The 23,407-nt window shown below is 40.6% G+C and overlaps 1 protein-coding gene and 1 long non-coding RNA gene across 6 annotated transcripts in view; one reads left to right on the top strand and one right to left on the bottom strand.

Moving 5' to 3' along the window:
* mlphb (melanophilin b) overlaps nucleotides 1–23,407 on the top strand; it is a 61,141-nt gene that overhangs the window by 24,511 nt on the left and 13,223 nt on the right. For 3 of the 5 annotated variants that reach the window (XM_036004042.1, XM_031289782.2, XM_031289781.2), the window contains 7 exons: nucleotides 5,322–5,543; nucleotides 6,738–6,877; nucleotides 13,143–13,184; nucleotides 15,450–15,505; nucleotides 17,419–17,511; nucleotides 18,509–18,650; nucleotides 19,985–20,223. In XM_036004042.1, the coding sequence (XP_035859935.1) occupies nucleotides 5,322–5,543; nucleotides 6,738–6,877; nucleotides 13,143–13,184; nucleotides 15,450–15,505; nucleotides 17,419–17,511; nucleotides 18,509–18,650; nucleotides 19,985–20,223 (934 nt within the window). The remainder of the gene's footprint in view (nucleotides 1–5,321; nucleotides 5,544–6,737; nucleotides 6,878–13,142; nucleotides 13,185–15,449; nucleotides 15,506–17,418; nucleotides 17,512–18,508; nucleotides 18,651–19,984; nucleotides 20,224–23,407) is intronic. The other 2 variants (XM_031289784.2, XM_031289783.2) reach the window with 2 other exon arrangements.
* On the bottom strand, nucleotides 1,814–21,473 carry LOC116043221. The gene is made up of 3 exons (XR_004103428.1): nucleotides 21,462–21,473; nucleotides 15,643–15,645; nucleotides 1,814–1,931 (listed from the first exon to the last, which is right to left on the bottom strand). It is a non-coding gene; the product is annotated as an uncharacterized LOC116043221 (long non-coding RNA).

Raw genomic sequence — 23,407 nt, 5'->3', positions numbered from 1 at the left:
ATCAACAAAGATGTTAGCAATATCTTCACAGCTTGACAAGAATTATTAGCACTTACTGGAAATAATACAAAATTTTCAGCCACATCTCGATCAAAACCCCCCAAAAAATAATCTTGCCGCTCATTACATCAATTATAAAGTGCTGACAAACCCTGAAGAGGGCACCACTCCCACTCATAGACTCCCATTGCACTTGGCTTTGATATTTGACCATGCCAGCCATGTATCTGTGCTTGGAAGACTTGTACGTTGCCTGCAGCACATCTATTGAGTCATTCTGTACCCAACCTATGGGATTTGATGTTTCAGAGGAGGGCAGATTTTACAGATATTACTTTTAAATCACATCGCTAATGGCCAGCAGCTCTTTCTGCAAAAGGTTATGGGATTCTTACAAAGTATCCAATAAATCCCGATGATCTGGGCTATAATTTAAAAAGCATGGCCTCAAAAGAGCTTTAATAAACAATAAGCATCCTCTCATCCTCGGTGGCAGTTTTGCCAGATTCCACCTACGCTGTGCGACATTTGGGATTTGTTATCTGAGTTTTTCCTCTCCACTACCGTCAGCATCTCTCGGCACTGAGTCAGTCCATAACTATGTGACATTTGGGATTTGTTATCTGAATTTTTCCTCTCTGCTTTTATAATTATAAACTGAAGACTGTATGTAATTATCTAGCGCATTTTTACTCATTCCTAAAGACATTGCTAAAAAAAATGAGAGTGAGAATATTTCAAGTTTAGTTTAGTTTATTATATGATCCAGGGTCTTAAAGTGCCCATATTATGAAAAAATCACTTTTTCTGGGATTTGGGGTGTTATGTTGTGTCTCTGGTGCTTCCACACACATACAAACTTTGAAAAGAATCCATCCATGCTGTTTAGAGTGAGATACGGTTTCTGAATGTGTCCTGCCTTCAGTCTTCAGGTGAGCTGTTCAAAATCGGCACGGCTTGTGACGTCACAAGCCGAAACGAGCAGGCTAACCGCAACCATTAGCTCGTAGCGTTAGCATGCTAACGCTAGCATGCTAATGCTAGTATGCTACCTCATTCTCAATAGCAAAGCACTGCTACAACACACACAAGTTCACCATAATCTACAAAAGAACTACTTACATGTGCACCCTCATTTAGAAGTCTCCCAGCTAATCCTGCCTTGTAACTGACCAAAGTTGTAGAAACAGCCTTTCTTTTACTGTCTATGGAGCTAGCTAGCTGGCATGATCTACATCTGAGCTACTGAGCATGTGCAGTGCAATCAAAGATAGTACAGAAGAAGAAGAAGAAAAGAGGTCTCACTCTGTAGCTAAAACAGAGACCAGCTGAAAAGAGGATATGCAGCAGTGAGAGAGAGCACACCATGTAAACCTATTCTGGTACAACCTTAAAATGCAATTATGAACCTGAAAATGAGCATAATATGGCTGCTTTAAGCACAGCTACTGTACTGGGGTCCAATAGAAAGAACATGACTTTTCTGCTATTTCTCCTCCACTCAACTCAGAGTGTGGCTACAAGAACGAAACAAAATAGATGTTTTTGCTAATTGTAATATAATTACTTACAATGAACATGTTCCTGAAATACTTAACCCTTGTGTTGTCTTCCTTTCGACCATGAACTTGTTGTCCTTCCGGGTCAAAATTGAGTTTTTATTGCTTTTGACACTTTTAAAAAAAACAACAACGTTTTTCTCATTTATTTTAACGCTTATTTTTTATGTCAAAGTTTTGTCAGGACATTGTTTTGATACCATTTCAACATTTTTTTCAAATGCTATAAAATTGAATAAAACACCCAAAATGCAATGAAAGTAATCATTCATTTTACCTGCGAAGAATGTTGAATGGCTTTCCATACAACGTACACCCATGCATCCATGTTATTTTTGGGCAATTTTGTTGAAATGAACCCATATTTTTGATCTCGGGTCAAATTTGACCCGAGGACAACAAAAGGGTTAAAAGGCGGCTGTAAAGTGCGTTACTAAATATCTCTTTACAACTCATCATTAGTTAGAACTCGAGCAAAATCTTGTCTACCACCAAACAACCACTGCGATCAGGGAGATCCGTCTGGTTTTTTCATATGTAATATGATGCTTCAAAAGACCATTACCATTTGAAGTTTGAGTTATGCAACTTACCCTAATGCACCGGAACAAACCAAGGTATAGTCACTCAACCGGTAGAGTGAAACCAAATGACAGAAATAGGTCTATACTGTAGATGGATACATAAACAGGCAACATTAATGTACACATATAGATACATACTCTAGGTTAGTATATTGAGTATATAAATAAACATTCTAACACATCCATTTCCCTCAGAAGGAAAATAAACATTGTTTAGTCAAACATTTTGCTTATTTACAGTATTATGAATGCTTCAGCAGTTAATATCTAATCTATCCTGATGAAACTTTTCCTATTTCTACTATTACTAAATGTTCCTGGAGTAGCACTGCAGTTTTTTCTCCCTTTACCGACTTTTCCCGTGTAACAAGTCTGACATGATGTTTACACAAAGTTGCCAAAGTGAAGCCACCCATATGCTGACAACCATCCCTTCACTCATAATTGTCAGCCAGCATTCTGACTCATAAAATCTCTGTATAATGAAATGGTATATGATTAGGTTTTTTTAGCTGTAAAAACAAAGTGAGTAATAAGTTCGAAATGTATCTTCAAATGTATTCAGCTCAACAGTTATTAGTTCAACATTTTTGGGAAATGTGCCTATTGGCTTTGTTTCTGAGAGTGAGATGAGTAGTGTAGGATATGGGTAGCTTAGCTTAGCATAAATACTGGAGTCAGGGGGAAACAGCTAGCCTGGCTCCGGCCAAAGTTAAAAAATACACATACTGAATCTGTCTTATTAATGTACACAAACATAAACATAAGAAGGAGGTACGTGTCGGAACTATTTCTTGGCAAACAACAGTTTATCCATCTGCTCAGTATTTCTGTGTGGCCTCTTCAGTTACAGTGCTGGTTGCCAGATAAAGTAAGCACAAGTTTTGGTTTTGGTCTTCGTGCAGGCATGATGATACCAAATGTGGCTGAGTTTAACCATGAACAGTGTGCAAACCTCGTTTCAAGCCAGTCCCAACTGGAAACACAATTTTGCAAAACAATTTCTTTTCCCAAGATGTCCATTCAAAAAATTATATATATATATATATATATATATATATATTTAGTGCTTATTTCTGCCAAATTGAAGGAGCAGTGTCAGTGTTTCAGAGTCACAGCCATATTCACTGTACAACTATACAGTATACCAGATATTAGTTAGCAGTAGAACTGCAGTAATTAACCCTGCTTTAATGTCACTTTAAAAAACTCTTTTCTGTGATGCTGTATGGAGCCCTTGTTGTGGACCAAAGAATCAATAAACACAGGTTTAAAGTTCCAAAAGCTAGATTTATTTTCACAAAACAAAGCTTCAACAAAAACAATTGAAGGCTTAAGAGTTATAGGGCTATTAAAAGAGGTCAACGAAACATAACTCTACTGAAAAATAAGGCCAACAAAACCAAAATGTTAACTTAACAGACCTTCTAAAATGAGACATGAGGGACACAAATAGCGCGTTCCATTTGTACTCGGAAGTTGGATTTAACGAGGTCAAAGAGGGAAACGCCCCCTGACCTCGGATTTCCGAGCTCGGAACTTAGACAACCTCCGAGTACCCCTAGAGTTTAGATTCTCTGCCCGAGCCCGAGCCTGAGCCCAAACCCTTGACCAAGCATTTGTGTTTTTTTAATCATTACTTTATTAGCCTTATTCGGTGGGGAGCAAGCTATGCCTCTCCAGCTTCTCCCGTAGCTCTGGGTGTAGGCTATGTCCTGCACTGACTTGAGTGTGAGGTAAACTTTGCTACATCATGTCTCCCCCATCTGCAGCACTGTTGTCGGCCAGTAAACAGTATTAATTAGGTGATCGAGACAAGAAAGTCTCCTATATGGTTCCAGGGCTTTGGTTATGTTGCTGCGTTGATCTGTTACCCACAATATTCAGCTGAGGGAGCTATGGGTCGAGGGTTTTTTTTTTACGTTTCTTCATTCGGATCCATTTGCGATCCATTCCATTCTGAATAAACAAACAGCGCAGTTTACATGCTTCGTCCTTGTTGCATTAGCAGTATTTATTAAGATCATTCTAAACAGATTTCTGTAGTTCAAACAACTCGGAATTGTAGTTGAGAACGTCAGTTATAACGGCCCACGTATTAAAAAATTGTCGGGTTTAAATCAGGCTCGGGCTCATAATTACAGTGAATGTGTCGGGCCGGGCTCGGACACAACGTGCACGGGCTTGGGTAGGGTCGGGCTTGATTTTTTGGGCCGATCTAAACTCTAAGTACCCCGAGCTCAAAATCCTACATGGATGCCCCGTGCATCAACAGTAGACAATTAACAACAATTAGCTCTTCTGTCATATTTGTGTTTCACTAAATCAGTTGTACACACAGTACTGTCCAAATTCTATCTGTGGACATGTTGCTATGGTGTTTATATGCACAGTTTGCTACTGGTATTGCTACCAATACCAATAATACTAACAATTCCAATACCCCCCCCCCCCTTGCTGTCAGATGTCTTGGTATGGTCCAAGGCTTTTAGTGCTAATTAAGCAATTGCAATTCTAAACCAAACAAATTATTGTATTTGATGTACTATTATCTGACTGCAAATTAAAATAACCAAACATGTGGTAATGATGTGGGTGAGCATGTGGAACCTTAAGCATTCAAATGTGTGGCTGTGGCCATTACAACTCTCAATTTAAATGTTGTTTTCTCATGCTTCTTCATATTGATTAACCTGTAACTCAAGTCATTTTTCTTCAAGAAATACACTCATCAAGCTGGGTCCAGACTAGTTTAATGATAGCCAGACAGATTATTTTAAGAGGATGGAGGAATGGCTAGGGTGGCGGCGTTTGAAGAAATATTGGCAGGTTGGATGTCTATACTAGAAAATGGGGAAAGTACCTTAGCTTTCTGGAGGACTCCTAAGAAGCTTTGTGCTGGAGAGAAACATGTATGATGGGCTTATGGTGTTGTCATTTATACATATGTTTAGTTTATGGTTTATTGTCTAAATTTTGTTGAATGGTCTTGAATATTGTAGTTACTGTGTCATATTTTCTTGATTTGTGTCTGGGTGGGGTTGGGGGTTGTTCATGTTGCAAATTGGATGTTTTATGTTGTTAAAAAAAAATTAAAATTGTCAATCACAAAGAAAAGAAACGCACTCATCTCTTTCACTGTTTGGAGTGAACAGCTGGGTTTCTGGCTTTTTTTTAGGGAGCTAAAGACCAAGATTGAGAAAGAAGACACCAAGAGAGAGTTGTTGGGTAACCAGACCAGCCTGACTGAGTCATACTGTATTCGATGTCTCCAGCCGTTTAAGTTCCTGGTCAACAGCAAGCGTCAGTGTCTGGACTGCCAGCTCTATATCTGCAAGTCCTGCAGTCTCTACAACAAGAAGGAGCATGGCTGGGTGTGTAATCCCTGTCATATGGCCAGGTAGGAAATGACAAATTAGAAAAATGAAACCTGTAGTAATTAAAAGCGAGGCCAGCACCCTGTTACCTTCTACGGCAGCTGGATTCTCACAGATATCGTGAGAACATGTGAACCAGAGACGGTTTAGAAACGAGATGGCACAACTTTCAACTTTCAACTTTCCGTATCTGTGTAAAGTGGGTGTCACCACTGCCCTGCACCTTAGGAGACTAACGTCAGGTCCTTAGTGTTTAGATTTCAATAGGAGAAGTGAATGAATGAACACAGATTATGACCGCCCCACAGTCACCAAAGTTAATATTGGACCCATTTTTTCTCCGAGCATTCTTACACTAAAATGTCATTTTTCAGACGGCCAAATCGGGAGAAAATTAACTTTGTTTCGAGACCTGTTTCTGGTCCCAGGAACAAACTCTCGCAAGATCTGGCAAAACAGATATGCAGCCCTTCCTCACCCAGACGAATGACCGCATGGGTCGATTATGCAAGCAGCGCATAACGACCGACCGTTACGTTTCTTGTTAGGCGGCGACCTCTCGTGGCCGTAGTAATTATCGTGAGAGCAAACGAGGAAGTGAGGTGACAAAGTATAGGAGCGTTAACTTCTGCTTAAGTGGAAGGGTGGTGGATAGGTCAAACAGACCCAGGACTTTCACTCAGTAGACCAGGGTTTGTGTCCTGTGTGAAACCATAAGTCAACTGTCATTTTGACATTAACTGAGTTTTACGAACCGTTATCCATATATATATATATATTATACCAATGGAATTTAAGGGTTTACTGGCTTATCACTTCTGTATTAAAGAGATGCACAGCTACAGTTTGGCCTTGTTCCCCTGTAGTTCCTATTTTACTGTTATTTAAACAGTTTAGTTTTTTAAAACTCTCCAAAAACTTCTTCCAATTCCATATGTAACCATTGTACTATAGTTTGCTCCGATGTGGTTGAGCACTGAAAAATCATTTGACTGAACTCAGTCAAAGAATATCATGCTAACGTATGCATCTCATGCCTAAACCTGCACTCACCGTAGCACTCAATAATGTCCTGCTCCTGCTTTGTGTGACAAGGCATTTTCAGTCCCTGGTGTTGAAATGTTTGTATTCCATCAAGGGTTTTCTGTAACTATTGGTGAGTGATTTGAGTATAAAGTCATCAGTACCTATTTTGTCTCCTCCATTTCCTTGAACAGGGTCCTCAAGATCGGGACTTTGGAGTGGTACCATGAAAACGTCCGGGCTCGCTTCAAGCGCTTCGGCAGTGCCAAGGTGATGCGATCGCTCTTCAAGAGGTTGAGCGGGGAACGCAGTCTCTCTCAGAATGATCTTAAAGGTGAGTTTTTAATAAGATGCCTTCGTGGGTGGTTTTCTGTACAGAAAATAAATGTGAGGATTTGTAATGGGTTTCCCAGCATAATGCCTGCTGTGAAAAGTTAATACCAGTAATTGTGCCTGGAATCTTTTAATCCTTGAGCCATGAAAATGGGTATGTGGTGAGTCAATGAGTAACACCACAATACTGTCACCTTTCAGCAGAGAGATTAACCCCGGCTGACTGAAACTGCTCAGTGTTCACCTGTCAAAAACTGTAGATTATTCTGGGCAGCTGGCAAGTGGGGATGTCTGTATGAATGTGAAGCAATGTGAATCAATGGTTACAAATGTGGTGGAATGTCAGTTCTCAGGTCGAGGTTACTTTGAAGGGGCAACATTAAAGAGCTCATATTATGCTTATTTTCAGGTTCATAATTGTATTGAGAGGTTATATCAGAATAGGTTAACATGGTTTAATTTTCAAAAAACACCATACTTTTGTTGTACTACACATTGCAGCAGCTCCACTTTTCACCCTGTGTGTTGAGCTCTCTGTTTTAGCTACAGAGTGAGACATCTCACTTCTGTTCCATCTTTGTTGGGAGTCACACATGCGCAGTAGCTAGGTAAGGACTACTAGCCAGTCAGAAGCAGAGCATGAGGGAGTGCCACGCTAGCAGCTAGGCGAGCATTATAACGTGTGACACATAAACACATAAAGATAAGAGAAAAAGGGAAAAAGCCAAAAAGCATAATATGAGCTCTTTAACAGATTTCCATCTGTTGCACTCATTTCTTTACAAGCCCTGTGGAGGTGCTGCAGGTCAGGAGTTGAGTCACACAGCACTGCTGGAAGTCAGCTTGAGCTTATCATGAGAAATCCCCAATAAATGAAAGGCTTCAAGGGTCTTCAACAGCTGCATGCTGAACTGTAACTGCATTGAGAATGTGTATTAGCCTGCTGAATCGCACTCCGGCATCTGAAAATTGGTAAAACATCACCATGACTACTGCATCACATGTGTGGATTGGGTCAAGTTCAAGAATTCTTTAAGTGAAGCTCATAAGAGCTCCAGTGAACAACGCAATGCAGGTTATTCAAGGTACTGCAAGAAGCACGGACATTATTGGACTTAATATATGAAAGAAATCAAGTAAACTGAACAGACTTGACATGAGATGGCGCTGTGCCATAATTGCTTCACATCGGACAGTAAAGTAGCGCATAGATTAAACATTAAAGATCATGGCTATTCTCCAGCCATGTGTTTTGTATGTGTATGTGTATATATATATATATATATATATCATCATAGTCTTTATTCAGGACACAAAAAAACGGTCCATAGCACAATACAAAACCTAGCAAAAGACAGACAAATACAAGATAAAACACAAACAATAAGAAATGACAACAGTCAGTTCCACAATACACAAAAAGAGTATTTAGATATTAGCATATAGACTAAAACGCCAATGGTTCCACAATCTCGAAGTAAACCTGACCGCACTCATTGCAGGGTTCACTAGTGTTGCAATTATGCTATTCAATGACTCAGTTAGTCTACACATACATCTGTACATGAGATTCCTGAGTACAGCAGGAGAGGTGGATACCTCAACACTTACAAACATTTGGCTTGCACTGCTCCATCGTGGCATTTTAAGCAGCAGCATCATGCCATCATTATATGCCACATTGAGTTTCTGCATACTGCTTTTTTTATAGCGACGCCACAAGTGGGCAGTATACACTGGGGTGCAAAAAGCTTTAAAAAGTGTGGTCTTCACAGACAATGAACACATACTAAATTTGCGATTCAGCATATTAGCTTGTGCATACATCATACAGTACTGTCTATGAATGTCCCTATCATCAGACAGGTCATCAGTTATATAGTGCCCTAAGTATTTGACCTCATCACACACTTTAAGGACAGTACCAGACAGAGAGAAAGCAGGAAATGACAGTTTTTTGTCATCCCTACTTCTAGCAATCACAATATTACTCTTCTTAGAATTGTACTTAATGTCAAAGTCTGAGCCATATTGGGAGCAGACCCTTAGTAACTGTTGAAGGTCAGCACTATATGGACAAAGAATCACCAGATCATCTGCATACATCAGGTGGTTGATAATTGTGTTCCCAACCATACAACCTGTTCCACAGTTATTTAGCAGCTTTTATAGATCATCCATATAAATATTAAAAAGAAAGGGAGATAAAATGCTTCCCTGCCTAACTCCATTGCTTACATTGAATGGGGCAGACGTCAAGTTACCCCATTTCACATACATTGACTGATGAGCATACCAAAAAGCTAAGATTCTCACTACATATTTGGGAGCCCCTCTGTTGTGCAATTTGTAGAATAGCTTCTCATGATTTACATGATCAAAGGCTTTAGAGGCATCAATAAAACATAAAAATTGTGGAATTATGCCTGTTATACAAATCTAGAACCTCCTTTAAGGCAAAAATACACATATCTGTGCCATGTTTAGATTTAAAGCCAAACTGATTGTCAGAGGTCAGGACAAACTGTTCCAGCCTATTCAGTATAATCCTCTCCAAGACCTTGGATAAAATACTGGCCAGAGCTATAGGCCGGTAATTATCCAAGCTGTTAATTTTGCCAGCTTTATCTTTGATGATAGGCACTAATGTGACAGATAAAATAGAATCAGGTAAAATACCATGGGCTAACAACCCAGTAAAACAAATAGCAATTAGGGGACAGAGTTTTCTACTCGCAAATTTTAAGTGCTCCACAGATATCTTATCCATACCACATGCCTTATTATCTTTTAGCATCATAATTGCATCATTTATTTCTTGAGGGAAAACAGTCACATCTTCATTATTATCAATGTTACCCACTATAAATGAGTTACTTTTAACACAATTAAACAGCTCATAATAATGTTTCTGCCACAACTGAGTAATTTTCTCTGAGCCGCTGACACCCTCAATGTTCGTTGGTAACAATGTTTTACAGTTATTCATTCTTTTGATTTCTTTCCAGAAATCAATAGGACTATTGTATTGCAGCTTCCTTGCAAGAGAGTCAGACTTCATTGTATTTTCATTTCTCTTAATGGAACGTAGAGCATATTTAAATTTAGCATTTGCATGTTTCTTATAATCAAATAAGGGACCATGTTTATGCCTGCCTGACTAAACCCATGCTTTGAAGGCCCTTCTTGCCTCTGCATGTATCTCTCGCACATAGTCATTCCAGCCTGGCTTGACTTTGTACAATCTGTGTGTCTTATACAGGGGCCTGCTCGAAACAAGGAGGGACTTTACAATATTCTCATACAGGGAGAATCTATTTTCCCCACACACGTTGTTATCTACAGACACAAGAGTAGGTATATTGCCTAGATTTACAGATAAAGAAAAAGGCACATGATCAGTAGTAGCAAATTCATAATTAATACTCATGGCTTCTAAAGAATCATGAGCATCAGCCGTGCAAATGCAGTGATCTAGCCATGAAGTTGTGTGCCATGCCTCACTGATGTAAGTGTAGCTACTATCAGGCAAGAGCACTTTGCTAGAGAGAATCAAACCATTATCAGAACAGAACTGCATTAAGTGTTTGGCAAATAAAGAGCTGCCATCGGAAACATCTGCATTCATATCACCCACAAGATATTCATCTTCATTTTGAGAACACTCATAGGGCGTATATATGTTTAAGATAATGAAGTTTTTAATACCACAGTTAAACTTAATTCCTATGGCCCAATCAACATCCAGTCTAACCACATTAACCAGCTGATCATATTTTTTATGCCATAGCAGGGCAACACCGCCAGGTATTCTACCATGAACTATCCTGGTGCTCAGGTCAGTAGTAGATTCACCCAAGTCTTTATGCAGGGCATTTAGACCCTCTAAATCCTGCTTTGGTAAAAAAGTTTCTTGAACACATAGTACATCACAGGCCTCCAAAAGTTTATCCACTACAAGGCGGCGCGATTTGTCTGCTTCACTGTGCCCAACACGCAGTCCTCGCGCATTATATGACACAATATTGATATTCATTCATGTTTATTCATCCCGGGCTACAACCTGGCTGCTGCTCCTCTGTGGAGCTACAGGTGTAAGAACAGCCACAGAGCCTCCTCGTTAACTCTGGGTTTGCGAGCCTCAAAATAGCGATGTACATAGATCCCCGCCGGCCAAAGTTGTGGATCGTACATTTCATCAACTTCGTTACATTCAGCAGTAACATGAAACAAACTGAATCTGTTGCGGGTAGAGTCAATCTTCTGACACGTCACAGATCTGCCCAGTTTCTCAATCAGGTAATCACACAAAGTGACCACATCAAGATCAGGGGAAAATCTAGTGGCAAAAACACTCACCAACTTGGTTTTAATCACTGGAATGTTACTCACTGTGCCGATACCAACTATTCCCATTTTCCTATACTCTCGCTTAACACGGGTCTGCGTACCGCCATGTTTCGATTGTACGGCCACTTTTAGGGGCTTCTGAGGCTTACGCTTCCCTTCCATGTGATAATACAACCGTATATCGATTCATATCAGTGAATCGTTACACCCCTAATATGTAGCAACATACCTGTACTTCTGAGACATTATACTTGGCCCTAACAAATATTAAAAGTATTGTAAAACTAAATATGAAAAAACTAGAACTAAACCTTTCTGAACAACTGAAACTAAACTAAAACTAGCAGACACACTCTAAAAACCAAAACTACAATTGAATCCAAAAGTCAAAACTAAAATGAAATAAAAACTAATTGAACATTCTAAACTATTACTGTATAACCTTGCTTCACACACTTGGAGAATCTATAACGAGCAGCCTTGAAGCTGTTCTGGCAGCTCCTGGTGGTCCCTAAGACACTTAATGTTGCTGGATTTCTTTAATCTGTCAGCCACCTGTCTGAGACCCTTCATTTCTGTGACACTGAGTCACAAGAATTAAGTTTCCTCTCTCTTTTTCAGATAGTAAGCCATCATTAACAGGCTGCCAAGTCTGTCACAGGGATTTAATCTCTTCCATCTTTCCTGTTTTTCCGGCTCTGACGCATCACAGCTGTGCCGAGTGCTGTCACAGACTCTGTCTCAGGCCTGGATACAGCTGAGGCCAGGCCCTCTAATGTCAGCGTTTTGTCCTAAACTGACCAGTGCGCTTGGAAGCACAGCCTTGTGGGAAATTTACACTCTCTGCTGGGACATTATTCCCAGACATACTAATGTGGTTAAGTGTCCTGTTTATGTTTGCTCCTCATGTTTAAAGTCTGATGCTGTGACGGTATGAGGCTTCATCAAAACCTTTCCGCCACTTTTTTGAAGTTGCTCACACAGCATTTCCAATATCCTCTTGCCAAACCCAGAGCATATAAAGCAAGTGCCCTTGAAGCACACTGTATATCAGCTTTAAGCATTATTGTACGCGGCAGGTCTCCAAGTGAGATCATAGCATCAGGAGATCAATGAATTATGAGGAGACAGCCGGGACTCCTGGTACTGCTTACGCTGAGTCACCCTTGGGAGAGCATACAGAATGAGTTGATTTGCTGGCTTAGCCCAGCGGGCCTTGTGATCCTCCAGTCACATGTCTCCCATTCTGTGCCTGCAATGCCTGGATTCAGTCCTGCAGAGCTCCACCGACCAGAAGCAGATAGAGGGGCAGAGAGAGAGACAGACAGAGGGAGGGAGAGCAAAACTCTTGTTTGTCGTGTATTCACGTGGAATCCAGCTCGCTGCGTGTGCACGGATGCCTGCCGTAGTTATGATACACAGCCATATTATGCATGTTAACAGATGTGTTATGTTCAACATGCTCTGCAACTCATCACATGTAGACATTCATGGATTAAATTCAACATGCATGACTGTACGCTCAAACACACACACACACACACACATACATTCTTTTGCTGTCTTTTTACTGTATGCTCTGTGCTGTGGTCCGCTGGGCCCCCAAAGCTCGGAGGGTGTCATCCTGTATACGGTATCTTTGTGCACATGGGGATGTAACTCTGATGCTTACAACGGAGTCTTTTGTTCACATACACACATCGGCTGATTTCGGCTTCTCCGTTTAATGGTGCTACTGCTGCTTCTGATTACAACTTTATGTGGAAAGTAAGAACTACCTGAATTATCCTAATTTGCCAAGCTATTTATTATAGTTACTGAATGGCAAAATTGCAAACCTAACCACATTCATTTTCCTTTCAAATGTAACTGAACACAACTAAGTCTTGTCTTCTTTCAACTTTTCTGTTTTCCAGAGCTTCATGAATACGACACACAGAGCATACCTGAGGTCCACAGTGAGTAGACTAAACTAAATGACTGATCTAAATCATAAGAAAAGGTCAGATATTGTTGACAGATACATTTTTGATTTTCTCTTTTCATCATTCTCTTCCTTGATTCAACAGCAAAAGTTTTTTTTTTTTTCAAATCTTACCCCAAGTAGCCTTAAAACAAGACTTAGGGCCCTATTTTAACGATCTAAGCGCACGGCGTGAAGAGCCTGGCGCAGGTGCGTTCAGGGCGTGTCCAAATCCACTTTTTCATTCAACGGTCTGCTGGCAATAGCATACTACTAGCAAAGCCAGCGACTACCTTACTGAAGGCCCTAAATCATGTGTTAGTTGTTTTGTTGTAATTTGATTTATTGCAAATTTGTTTGGAAATATGCATTCAACTTGAAGGTGGGTCCTTGATTCTTACCTGACTTGTTGTCGGGATACATTTGTGTTTCATCAATTTACCACAAACGGGCCAATTTGAGGCTTAATCCAGACATGGTCTTCCTTTACATCCATTCTAGAATCACATGAATGTTTAATAACTAGTTTGCTGCCTAATTCACTAAAGAAATACCTAATAAACAGAACAGAATGGAAAGACTGAAGGATATTGTAAAAAATAGGGTCATTTGAAATGTAGTCTCACTATTGAATATTTTCATTAGACTATTAAAGTGATCCATTTAAACCTTGCAGTTTTGAATGTCTCATACAGTGGGTACAGAGAACAGACCAAAAGGTTCTGGTTAGGCTGGCGCTAGTCTATATCCACAACGTTTCACTTTCAGGATTGCTCCGTTGCCGCTGGGACTTCCGCCGGATCACACTCCTTTCAGCCGGATGTCCGTTACCTTCCGCTTTCTTTGTGTTGGCGTTCTAAACTCTGGTGGATTTCTGAGGACTATGGTTAACTGCTCCTCAGATCTCTGCAGGGTAAATCCAGACAGCTAGCTAGACTATCTGTCCATTCTGAGTTTTCTGTTGCACGACTAAAACAACCTTTGAACGTACACGTTCCACCAAAACAAATTCCTTCCCAAGGCTATTTTGCAGCGGCACCAGGGCTCTGTCTGGCGCATAGCGCCGCCCAAGACGATTGTGATTGGTTTAAAGAAATGCCAATAAACCAGAGCACGTTTTTCTCTCATACCAGAATGCTGTGTGGACTAGCCAGACCCTCCTCTGCAGCGCTGTAGAGGAAGGTCTGGCAAAGCAAGACTAGGTTGCCGCAGTCTGGGCTCGCCTGGTTTATATTCACATATCAAGAGTAGAAGAGCAGAGCCAGTGAAGTTTTAGTCAAGGAGAGGCAACATGGTTTAAAACAATAGATGTTCATGGAAAGTATTCCTATTATTTTATCATTATCATAGAGGCCTCTGGTAGTTGTTGTAATAATGCTTTTAGTGTGTTTTGTTTCCATTTGTGCATTTTTTCTGAAGATTATTTCTGACTGGTGTAAATCTGATTCATGGTAGAAATTATATAGTGCAGTAACTGTTCACAGGTCTTTAATGTAATGTGCATGAGCCTAATCTGTAATGTTGTTGTTGTGCATAATCTTTCCACTTTATCACTTTATCTGCCGATCTGAGAAGCTCGTTCTTGAACTTTTGCTTCCCGCAGCAACTTTTGTTGTTCCCAGTCTCTCCTTCCTCTCCCTCTGTATTCAAGAAGGGAACTGTGAACGTAGTAATGCAACTCACTCATAAACACTCTCATAAAGAGGGGCTGAAAAACACACAATGTTCCTTGCTTTTGCCATCTTGTGCTGTATTTGCTCTGATCTGCCAGATGGACATTAAAAGTGTTTTGTGTGATTTGCTGCACGACGTACAGTTTGCATCTTGCTGTGAAGACAAAAGTGATCTGTTAGAGTTACATAGCTGGTTTGAAAATGTGTAATTCTTTACTCAGGATGGACTTAGTCTGCATGATGCGACTCTTAGGTTTGCTCACAAATACACGTGCATAGAGAAATGTACGGCTGTCCTCAACTAAAGAAATTCTTAGTCGACTAACACTCGTGAGTTTGCCGATTTATCGATTAGTTGCTCTAATCCACAGATCTGTGAAACTGAGTTTATCTACATAGAATCATGCAAAAGCACTACTTGTATATGTGTTCATAAGTTCCTTAAAAATAAGTCATTCAGCTTGAAAAAGCATAAAAAAATGACAAATCGACTAAGAAGAGGGAGCCCTAGAGAAATGCCAGATGATTTTATATGTGCACTGCATTCCCTGTTCTAAAAAGCGTTTCATGTCTGCCTTCTTTATCAGCAAATGGATACGAGGAGCACAGTTTGGACGCGACAGATTCACAACACTACAAGGGGGTACGGCAACTCACTTTTTAATTATTCAGTACACTAGTACGTGTGTTTCATTTCCATGTGCTTCCGTTTGGATGGTCTAATCTTTCTTTGCTTGTTGAGAACATTAAATAAATAGGCATCTTGCAGCTATTTTGTACGTACTTAAGTTTTAGTGAGTTTGTGGCCAGCAGAAAGTATTCCAGTGATATGCATCGTGAAACAAGAAGCAGATATCAATTTGTACTCGGAGAGCAGAACATTAGTAGTTCTGGTGTTTATCTTCGCCTCGACACGTGGACACCCACAAAATAATACCACATTCACTTCAGCTCCGTTGATTTGTTTCCTGTTTCTTAATTGAAATATGTTTTAGTGAAGGGGAACCATATCTCATCTGCAAAACAGACAATTTCATTTAAGTTCAAATCAGCATTTAGCACGCACATTTTTTGAAACAACTCAGAGTTTGCGAGCGTCTGCGGTGCTCAGAAGCACTGATGTTTGTCATGCTGAGGGCTCCTTCCTCTGTTAAAAAGCAGAGGTGTTGTCTGTGTGATCCAGACCAGCCGTCATGAACAACTGGAACGTCTTGACAGCTTGAGTCCACTGAGGTTAAGCACGGTAGACTTTTAGTAGCAGAGTGCATTGGCAGCGGTGTATTGTGGGTAAATACCAGGCTGTCACACATAATCACACACATAAAAGAGTCGGCCTAGGGTTGAAAGAGCCTCTGGTTTAAGTCCTAAGATTGTAAAAAAGGGGCACGGAGTCCACTGGAATTCCTCATAAACCCCAAACTGTATTGTTTATACCACCGTCTCTGTGTAATGAAGGAGCTAAGCATTGTTTATTTTCAATCACTGCAGCAGCTGCTGAGAAGAAAACAATGTCAACAGGACTCTTGGGCTCTGCTGGGTCCCCGGACGCTTTGTCTTTGTTTCCAATGTGGCTACCGATTAAGGTTTTGTTATATATATCTGAAATGTAAAAGTAGTTGAAGGCCAGGGGATTCCTTCATCCCTTGTTTGATTTTCACTTAGACAGAGTGCCCTCTACGGTTCCAAATAGGGTACTGCCTTTTGAAACACCTCTTGAGCTCTGTATGGAAATGTTCCTGACATTTTTCAACCACTCAGGGATGTTACAATGCAACTACAGGGTGGTTTTTGGAGCCTGTAGTGATTCAGTGTCTTGCTCAATGAATATTGGGCAGAGTAGATCCTCCGTCAACAACACCTGGGTCTTAAAAGAAGTCCCTGTCTTTCTCGGCCACATAGCCAGATTGCAAAGCAGATGGCGTCCTAGCCCTAGTTTGTGCCTCTTTAATGTTATACCATTACATTTAAGTGACAGTGCTAAGCATCTGTTTCCCCCCCCAAAAAGATCTATATGTTCCCAGCAACCCAGGTTATTTAACACCACTTTACACTGGTCTGAAAGATTCTTTTAATTGCTGGCAATGACATATGTTCATGCTCAATTTGTACAGTGTGACTCAAAATTAATGCAGTTAGGCATAGTTATTAGATATCTATATCTATCTATATCTATATATATATATATCTATATATATATATATATATATATATATATATATATATATATATATATATATATATATTAGTGATTAGTTATATTGGCATATTTGATGCTACTTTCCAATATTTAATATTTTAATACAAAACAACACTATTATATTTTGCTTATGTTTTACAAAAAGAGCAAGGACAAATGTCATTTGTGCTTCATAATATATGATTAGTAAGTTGGTTACATTGTGCCTCATTATCCCAATGTGAGAAGTGTTTTGCAGTGTTGAGGATTTCTGAATCCTTCCTCTCCTCTGGTCTAAACTTTTACCTTTTCACTTTACTCATCTTTCTTACCTCTCTCCTATCTGTTGGTGGTGGTGTTTCCCTTTCTGCTGTCCAAAGATGAAAAAGGCCAAAAGGCGGCTAACTGTTGATCCCTTTGATTTCGAACTGGGCTGTGACTACTCCATCGAATCAAGAGGACAGCCAAACCAGGTAGAAGCAGGACGACCCCAGAAACAGCTTTTACCCAAGCCAAACTAATCTGCATGTCTTCATGCAAGGGGCCCATTGTCTGTTTCCCCATTAGCCTGTTTCTCTTTTCTTTCTTTGCCAAACTTGGTCTGGTTTGTCAAGAATATTTATTTAGTGTTGAGCACTGTCATTTTTCATTCTCATGTCTGGCCACAATGTGTATCCAAATGTGCATGCTTGTGTTTACACAGACACTGAGACATTGTGTCAGCTCATTAACAGAATGCTCCGACAATACAACATTTTACCAAATGTAAAGAGACTCAAGTGGCATGAAACCAAGTCACAATGTCTGTGTGTTTTAGAGAGCACAATGGCAATAGACTTTCCAATCTTCAGTGTTTATATTCTAAAAATAAATGTGATGAACTGTGAAAGGAAAGTTGTTTCATTATTGGCCATGATTAACATGACAAAACACCAACACACCAAACTACAGTAATGCCAGTAAAACACTAAATGAAGGGGTCGGTCACCGCAGTTGTTTATAAATGTAGATAAATTTGGTCATAACATTTATCAAAATTGTATGACATAATTCACTGCTGTGCCACCACTTGAACCAGCTCTACTTATTTCACTGTAGCACATTGTGCTTTATCTTTGTTTAATTACATTATTCATATTATTAATTGACTTTAATTGATTTAATTTGCATGCAGAGTATGAATAAGAATGTGCGCCACCATTAATGATTTCACTCTAGCTGGTAACTAAATCTACCTAATGCAATTACTAATTTTAGGGTTTCTCTTAAAATCTGAAATGAGTTGATGAAGCCACAGTACTTTGTGGAATTTCCCATGTCATTAGTAATATTTCTAACTCTCCCTGTGACAACCCCAATGTCTTCACCCACCTTCTTTTTCTGATGCTAAGTTTCTAGCATCATTAGCTCCTTAGAACTGATTAACAGTTTGTCAGAATAGCACTCACCACTCTCCGTCCTCATTCCTAGGCCCCAGTCTCCCGTGACATCATGGACATGGATGTAGGTGAGAGGGAGTCCATGCTTGCTGAGGCTGACATGGCCTCTGTTTTTCACCAGATTTTGGAGGAGCAATGCAAAGTTCTGGACCTGGGAATGGCTCCACAGCAAGGTAAAGAAAGGGGTAGTACAGCTCAGGGCACATAAATGGCTTTAACAAACGTTTACTAAAGTACATGGGGATGAAAACAGCAAATGCATATGTACAGCATGTACACCACATGCATACAAGAGCCAAAACAGGAGCAAGTTGCATGTTAAGTAGTGTAGTGTTAGCAACAATGTTAACTTACTTGCCAATGAGGGAAAATACAGAGAGCTAAAAGGGCCAAGTAGCTATAACAGAGCACCGTAACTCTGGAAAAAATGGTCGTACAGCGCCTCACATCTCTAAACATGACATCTGGCCACATTTTTTTTTCATTGTATGTATTTTATGTTTCTATTTTATGTTTCTATTTATTTAGCTGACATTATTCCCATTTTTGTCCACATATTGTAAATACAATAAGTGGACAAAATGGGAGTAATAATGTGTTTTGTAAGCAACTTGGTTTACAAAATTAGCCTGTTAGCTAGTTAGATAGCTAGCTCATTTCAAACCTTGGTTGATTAAGGTTAACAGACTCCACTTTTCTAAGCTACAAGACAATTTCCTGTGCTACATAAACATTAGTACGGTAACACACAATATTACCATCACACCACATACTATCACAATATTGTCTCTTTGTTAACTCTGTACAGCCAGTTAATGGTGCCTTGGTGGTATGTGTGCACTCATGAGCTACATGGCTAATGTTGGTGCAGGTATAATGTACTGTATGTACTTCCATCCGTATCTGGGTAGTTTTGGCATCACTTTTGTACAGTGGGAGGAAGTGGAGACACGTCGTCTATGTCTATGGTCAATATAGCATGCACTGAGGAATTTATTCCTTCAATCGACTGCATTTACTATCAACACTGATTGGACATAAAAAGTGCCAAATTTCTCTTAAAGGAGAAATCTGGCGCAAAATGAACCTAGGGGTTAATAACACATGTATCCGAGTTCGACTGTTCTCTGGGATATGTTTTCATGCTAATCGAATGTGACCAGTTTTAGCGCAAACCGCTAATTAGCTTATAACGCTAGTCGTCGGGGCACGCAAAAGTAAAAACAATGCATCGCTATTTCCATACCACTAACAAGGCTCAAAATAGCACCACACTTCCACGGTAGCATAATGAGGGTCCCTACGTGTAAACCGAAGCATTGAGAACTTTGTAAGTGTACAGACAGTTTATTAAAAAGATAGTTTAGAAAAACAGTACTGTTCACGTATACAGGCGGGCGCCACCTTGGGAAAACAGTCATGACCAGTCAGCCTTTAACTGCTGAAGAAAACAGTGGAATCAGTATTGCTGACTTTATTTCCTGATTTACCCTCGTATTCTTTTTAGATGACCTTGCGTACCCAGACAACCAAACTATACCATCTCGCTCCATGTCCCGGCTCAGCTACTCGTCGTGTGGCAGTGGCAGTGCTTGGGGCCCCCCGGGCAGCAGCAGCTATCTGCCCGGCCCCGATGACTCCGAGGAGGAGGACCACCACCAGCTTTTCCCTCTCTACCAGTCTCATCTGGGCCTCTGCAGCCACACCTCCCAGGAGAGCCTGAACTCAGCCAACCCTCCACCACAGGTCTTTAATATGATTCACAATATCTATTAATCATCATATGAAATCCTAATTACATTACACTGATTTAGCAGATGACTTTGAGACACACATAAATCCAGACGTTTCCTGAAGTAGCCTATTAAAGGAACACGCCGACTTATTGGGACTTTAGCTTATTCACCGTATCCCCCAGAATTAGATAAGTCCATACATACCCTTCTCATCTCCGTGCGTGTCGTAACTCTGTCTGACGCACCCACCGCTAGCCTAGCTTAGCCCAGATCCTGGAGGTAACTGGCTCCAACTAGCCTACTGCTCCCAATAAGTGACAAAATAATGCCAACATGTTCCTATTTACATGTTGTGATTGAATAGTCACAGCGTGTACAAATAACAAGGTCACATCAGACACAGCCATCTTCTAACCATATACATACTGGGAACTATATTCTCAGAAGGCGAAGCACTGCTACTTTGGCGGAGTGATTTGCTCGCAGCACCTGAGAAGCCCCATGGTGAGGAGCAGAGAGTAACAACGGTGCTTTTCAGGTGTTGCGCTAATCACTCCGCCCTAAGCTAGGCTAGCGGTGGGTGCGTCAGACAGAGTTACAACACGCACGGAGATGAGAAGGGTATGTATGGACTTATCTAACTCTGGGGGATACGGTGAATAAGCTAAAGTCTCACTAAGTTGGCGTGTTCCTTTAAAGGGTTGGTAATGTTGAAAAGCTAGCAAGATTTGAAAGTAGCATCTCCTCCGTCTAACCCCTCCCCCTGCCCTCGGGGCTTCGCCCACACAGAGGCGTGCACGAGCACCGCAGCGTCACTGCCATTTCTGGCCCTGGTATTACACAGTATTACTTACTATTACTACCTGGTATTACACTTAAAACCTATTTTGTGGTATCACCCACTCCTATTCTGCACCTAATAACACATTGCACACATTAGGAATAACAAATGTGACATTCATAGTTCACAATGTTCAACCTCCTTACACAGTCAATTCCCATCTCTGCACAGATATTCTGTCAGATATCAATTAACTTTACTGATGTGTATACAACCCATATGGCTTTTATTTGATGGAGTATAAAAGTTTTCTTTCTTGGCACAGTGTGAAAGTCTCTAAAAAAGCATTTTAGACCAAGAGGCACTAAAACCAAGAGAATGTTTTATTTGACATGATGGTAGGGGACAAATCGAATATAATAGTCTTGAGGCATTTTTAAATACCCCAGCATTGGAGTCAAATAAACAAAAAAGGTTGACTTGGCTATCTATTAGATTTCTTTATTAGACTTTTGCTTTTCCAGATAGTATATTCAGGGGTAGAAAGGACAATTCTGAAAAAAAAAAACATGGTATAGCTCTGAGCTCACTGCAACATGCCGCGTTGGAAGGTTTTTGTTTCATTAAAATGGGTGATAAAGGGCAAGGTAAGATACATAAACAAAATGATAAACTTAATTTTGCTCTGTTTAGGCTATAAGAGAGGGGAAACTTGATCTTCACAATAATTAATTGTGGTTTAGAGTCACATTTCTGACAGCTAACAAACTGTCTTTTTGATATTTCAGGTCTTTATAGCAGCACATGTTGGAACTCACACACACACACACACACACGTTCATCAGACTGACATGTTGAGTGATGAGGGAGAGACAGCTGCTAGATCAGAGAGAGGTTACATACATTACATCAGTGTCTATTTATGTGATAGCATACTCAGTCCCTGGAAAGGATCACGACAACTGTTGCTGTTCTGTTTATGGGGAGAAGATAAATAACAGACTCTGTTTGCCATTAGTTTGGCAGACTTTAAGTGGGCTGCTTTTCTTACTGCTGTCAGAAACCAGTGAGTCTACATGGATCCTTGTGTGCTCAACAGTCGGGTGCATTGAGTTGATTCCGACCCGCTGTGGAACTTCATGTTTAATTATTGAGGTAAAGCTCGGACTATCCGAATCAAAAGATGTTCTTTGTAGTAATTTAAGATAAGGAATATGAAAACAAAAGATGGGATTAAGCGCTGTGGTGGAAGGCAGTCATGACAATAAAAGGGCAGGTGTTCACCTTTGATAAGCACCTGGCCCTGTGCTTATTTCCACCTTTGATATCTGGTGTCATGGCAAATCCGTCTCACAGCTGGGCAACACGCTGGGAGACACAAACAGGATGCTGCAGAAAACAAGCAGCCCAAACATGTGCCTGTCAGACATCAAATACAGCCGTGATATTTGTGAGTGTCACCTACTGTCCGTTTGATTGTGATTTGGAAAGCATTCGAGCCGCTGAGCGAGGCTGAAAGTCAAGTGACGTATTCAATTTGATTACACTTGTGGAACAAGACACGGGGGATGAGTCAAGAAGTGCAGGCTCTGTAAAGGCACGGGGCACATGTGGGGCAAAGATTGTGTAGAGCGGTGTTAACAGCATGTTTAATATACAGACAAATTAAAGGAAACACCTGAATGAGCAGAGGAACATAACAAATGTGGAGGCTTCCCTACAAGGCACGAGGGCTCACTGAATGGTTTGATGTCCAGATCCAGATCTCAATCCAACTGAAGACTTAGAGGAGTAGACTGACGTACAATGCCGTGTCAACACAGGAGGCCTTTTTTTCGGAACAGATATGCCTCTACAATAGAGCTGTCCACACAGGGTGCCCCCAGTACAGTCTACCAAATGAATCGTTGTGATTAGGTTATAGGTGTTTAAGGTTACTGTAGGTATAGGGCATGGATGTATAATAAAACCTGGATGCAGCGTTGGAGGCGGAGCCCCATTCATTCTTTTGAGAGTTGCTCAGTGGCGCATGAAGCCAAAAAAGTTCAACTTCCGCGTATTAAAATGACCCTGATGATCTGCACTACCTCCCCACCGTTGAGCCCATAGAGCAGGCGCACTACAGACCTCCACCGGCCAGCTCAGCTACTTCCGGTTTAGTGCTTCACTAACTTTAACAGGGAAATCCTAGGAATAATGGTTAGAGAGGCAGGATTTTAACATAGTCTGAGACGCACAACTTCATCAAAGATGCCTTCTGTCTGATGACTGTCTGCTTGACTTCCTGATTCAAAAAGGACTCTTCCTGTACCCAGAAACCCCATGGGAGAAGTATTATTGCATTTTGAACAGACTGACCCATTATTGAAGGCAACCTTTATTTTATTTCACTAGTATAGCTTTTAGTCAATTT

This window comes from Sander lucioperca, chromosome 8 (assembly GCF_008315115.2).
Source record: "Sander lucioperca isolate FBNREF2018 chromosome 8, SLUC_FBN_1.2, whole genome shotgun sequence".
Lineage (NCBI taxonomy): Eukaryota > Metazoa > Chordata > Actinopteri > Perciformes > Percidae > Sander > Sander lucioperca.
The sequence above is the reverse complement of the archived record's forward strand: the minus strand, read 5'-3'. Positions and strand labels throughout refer to the sequence as shown.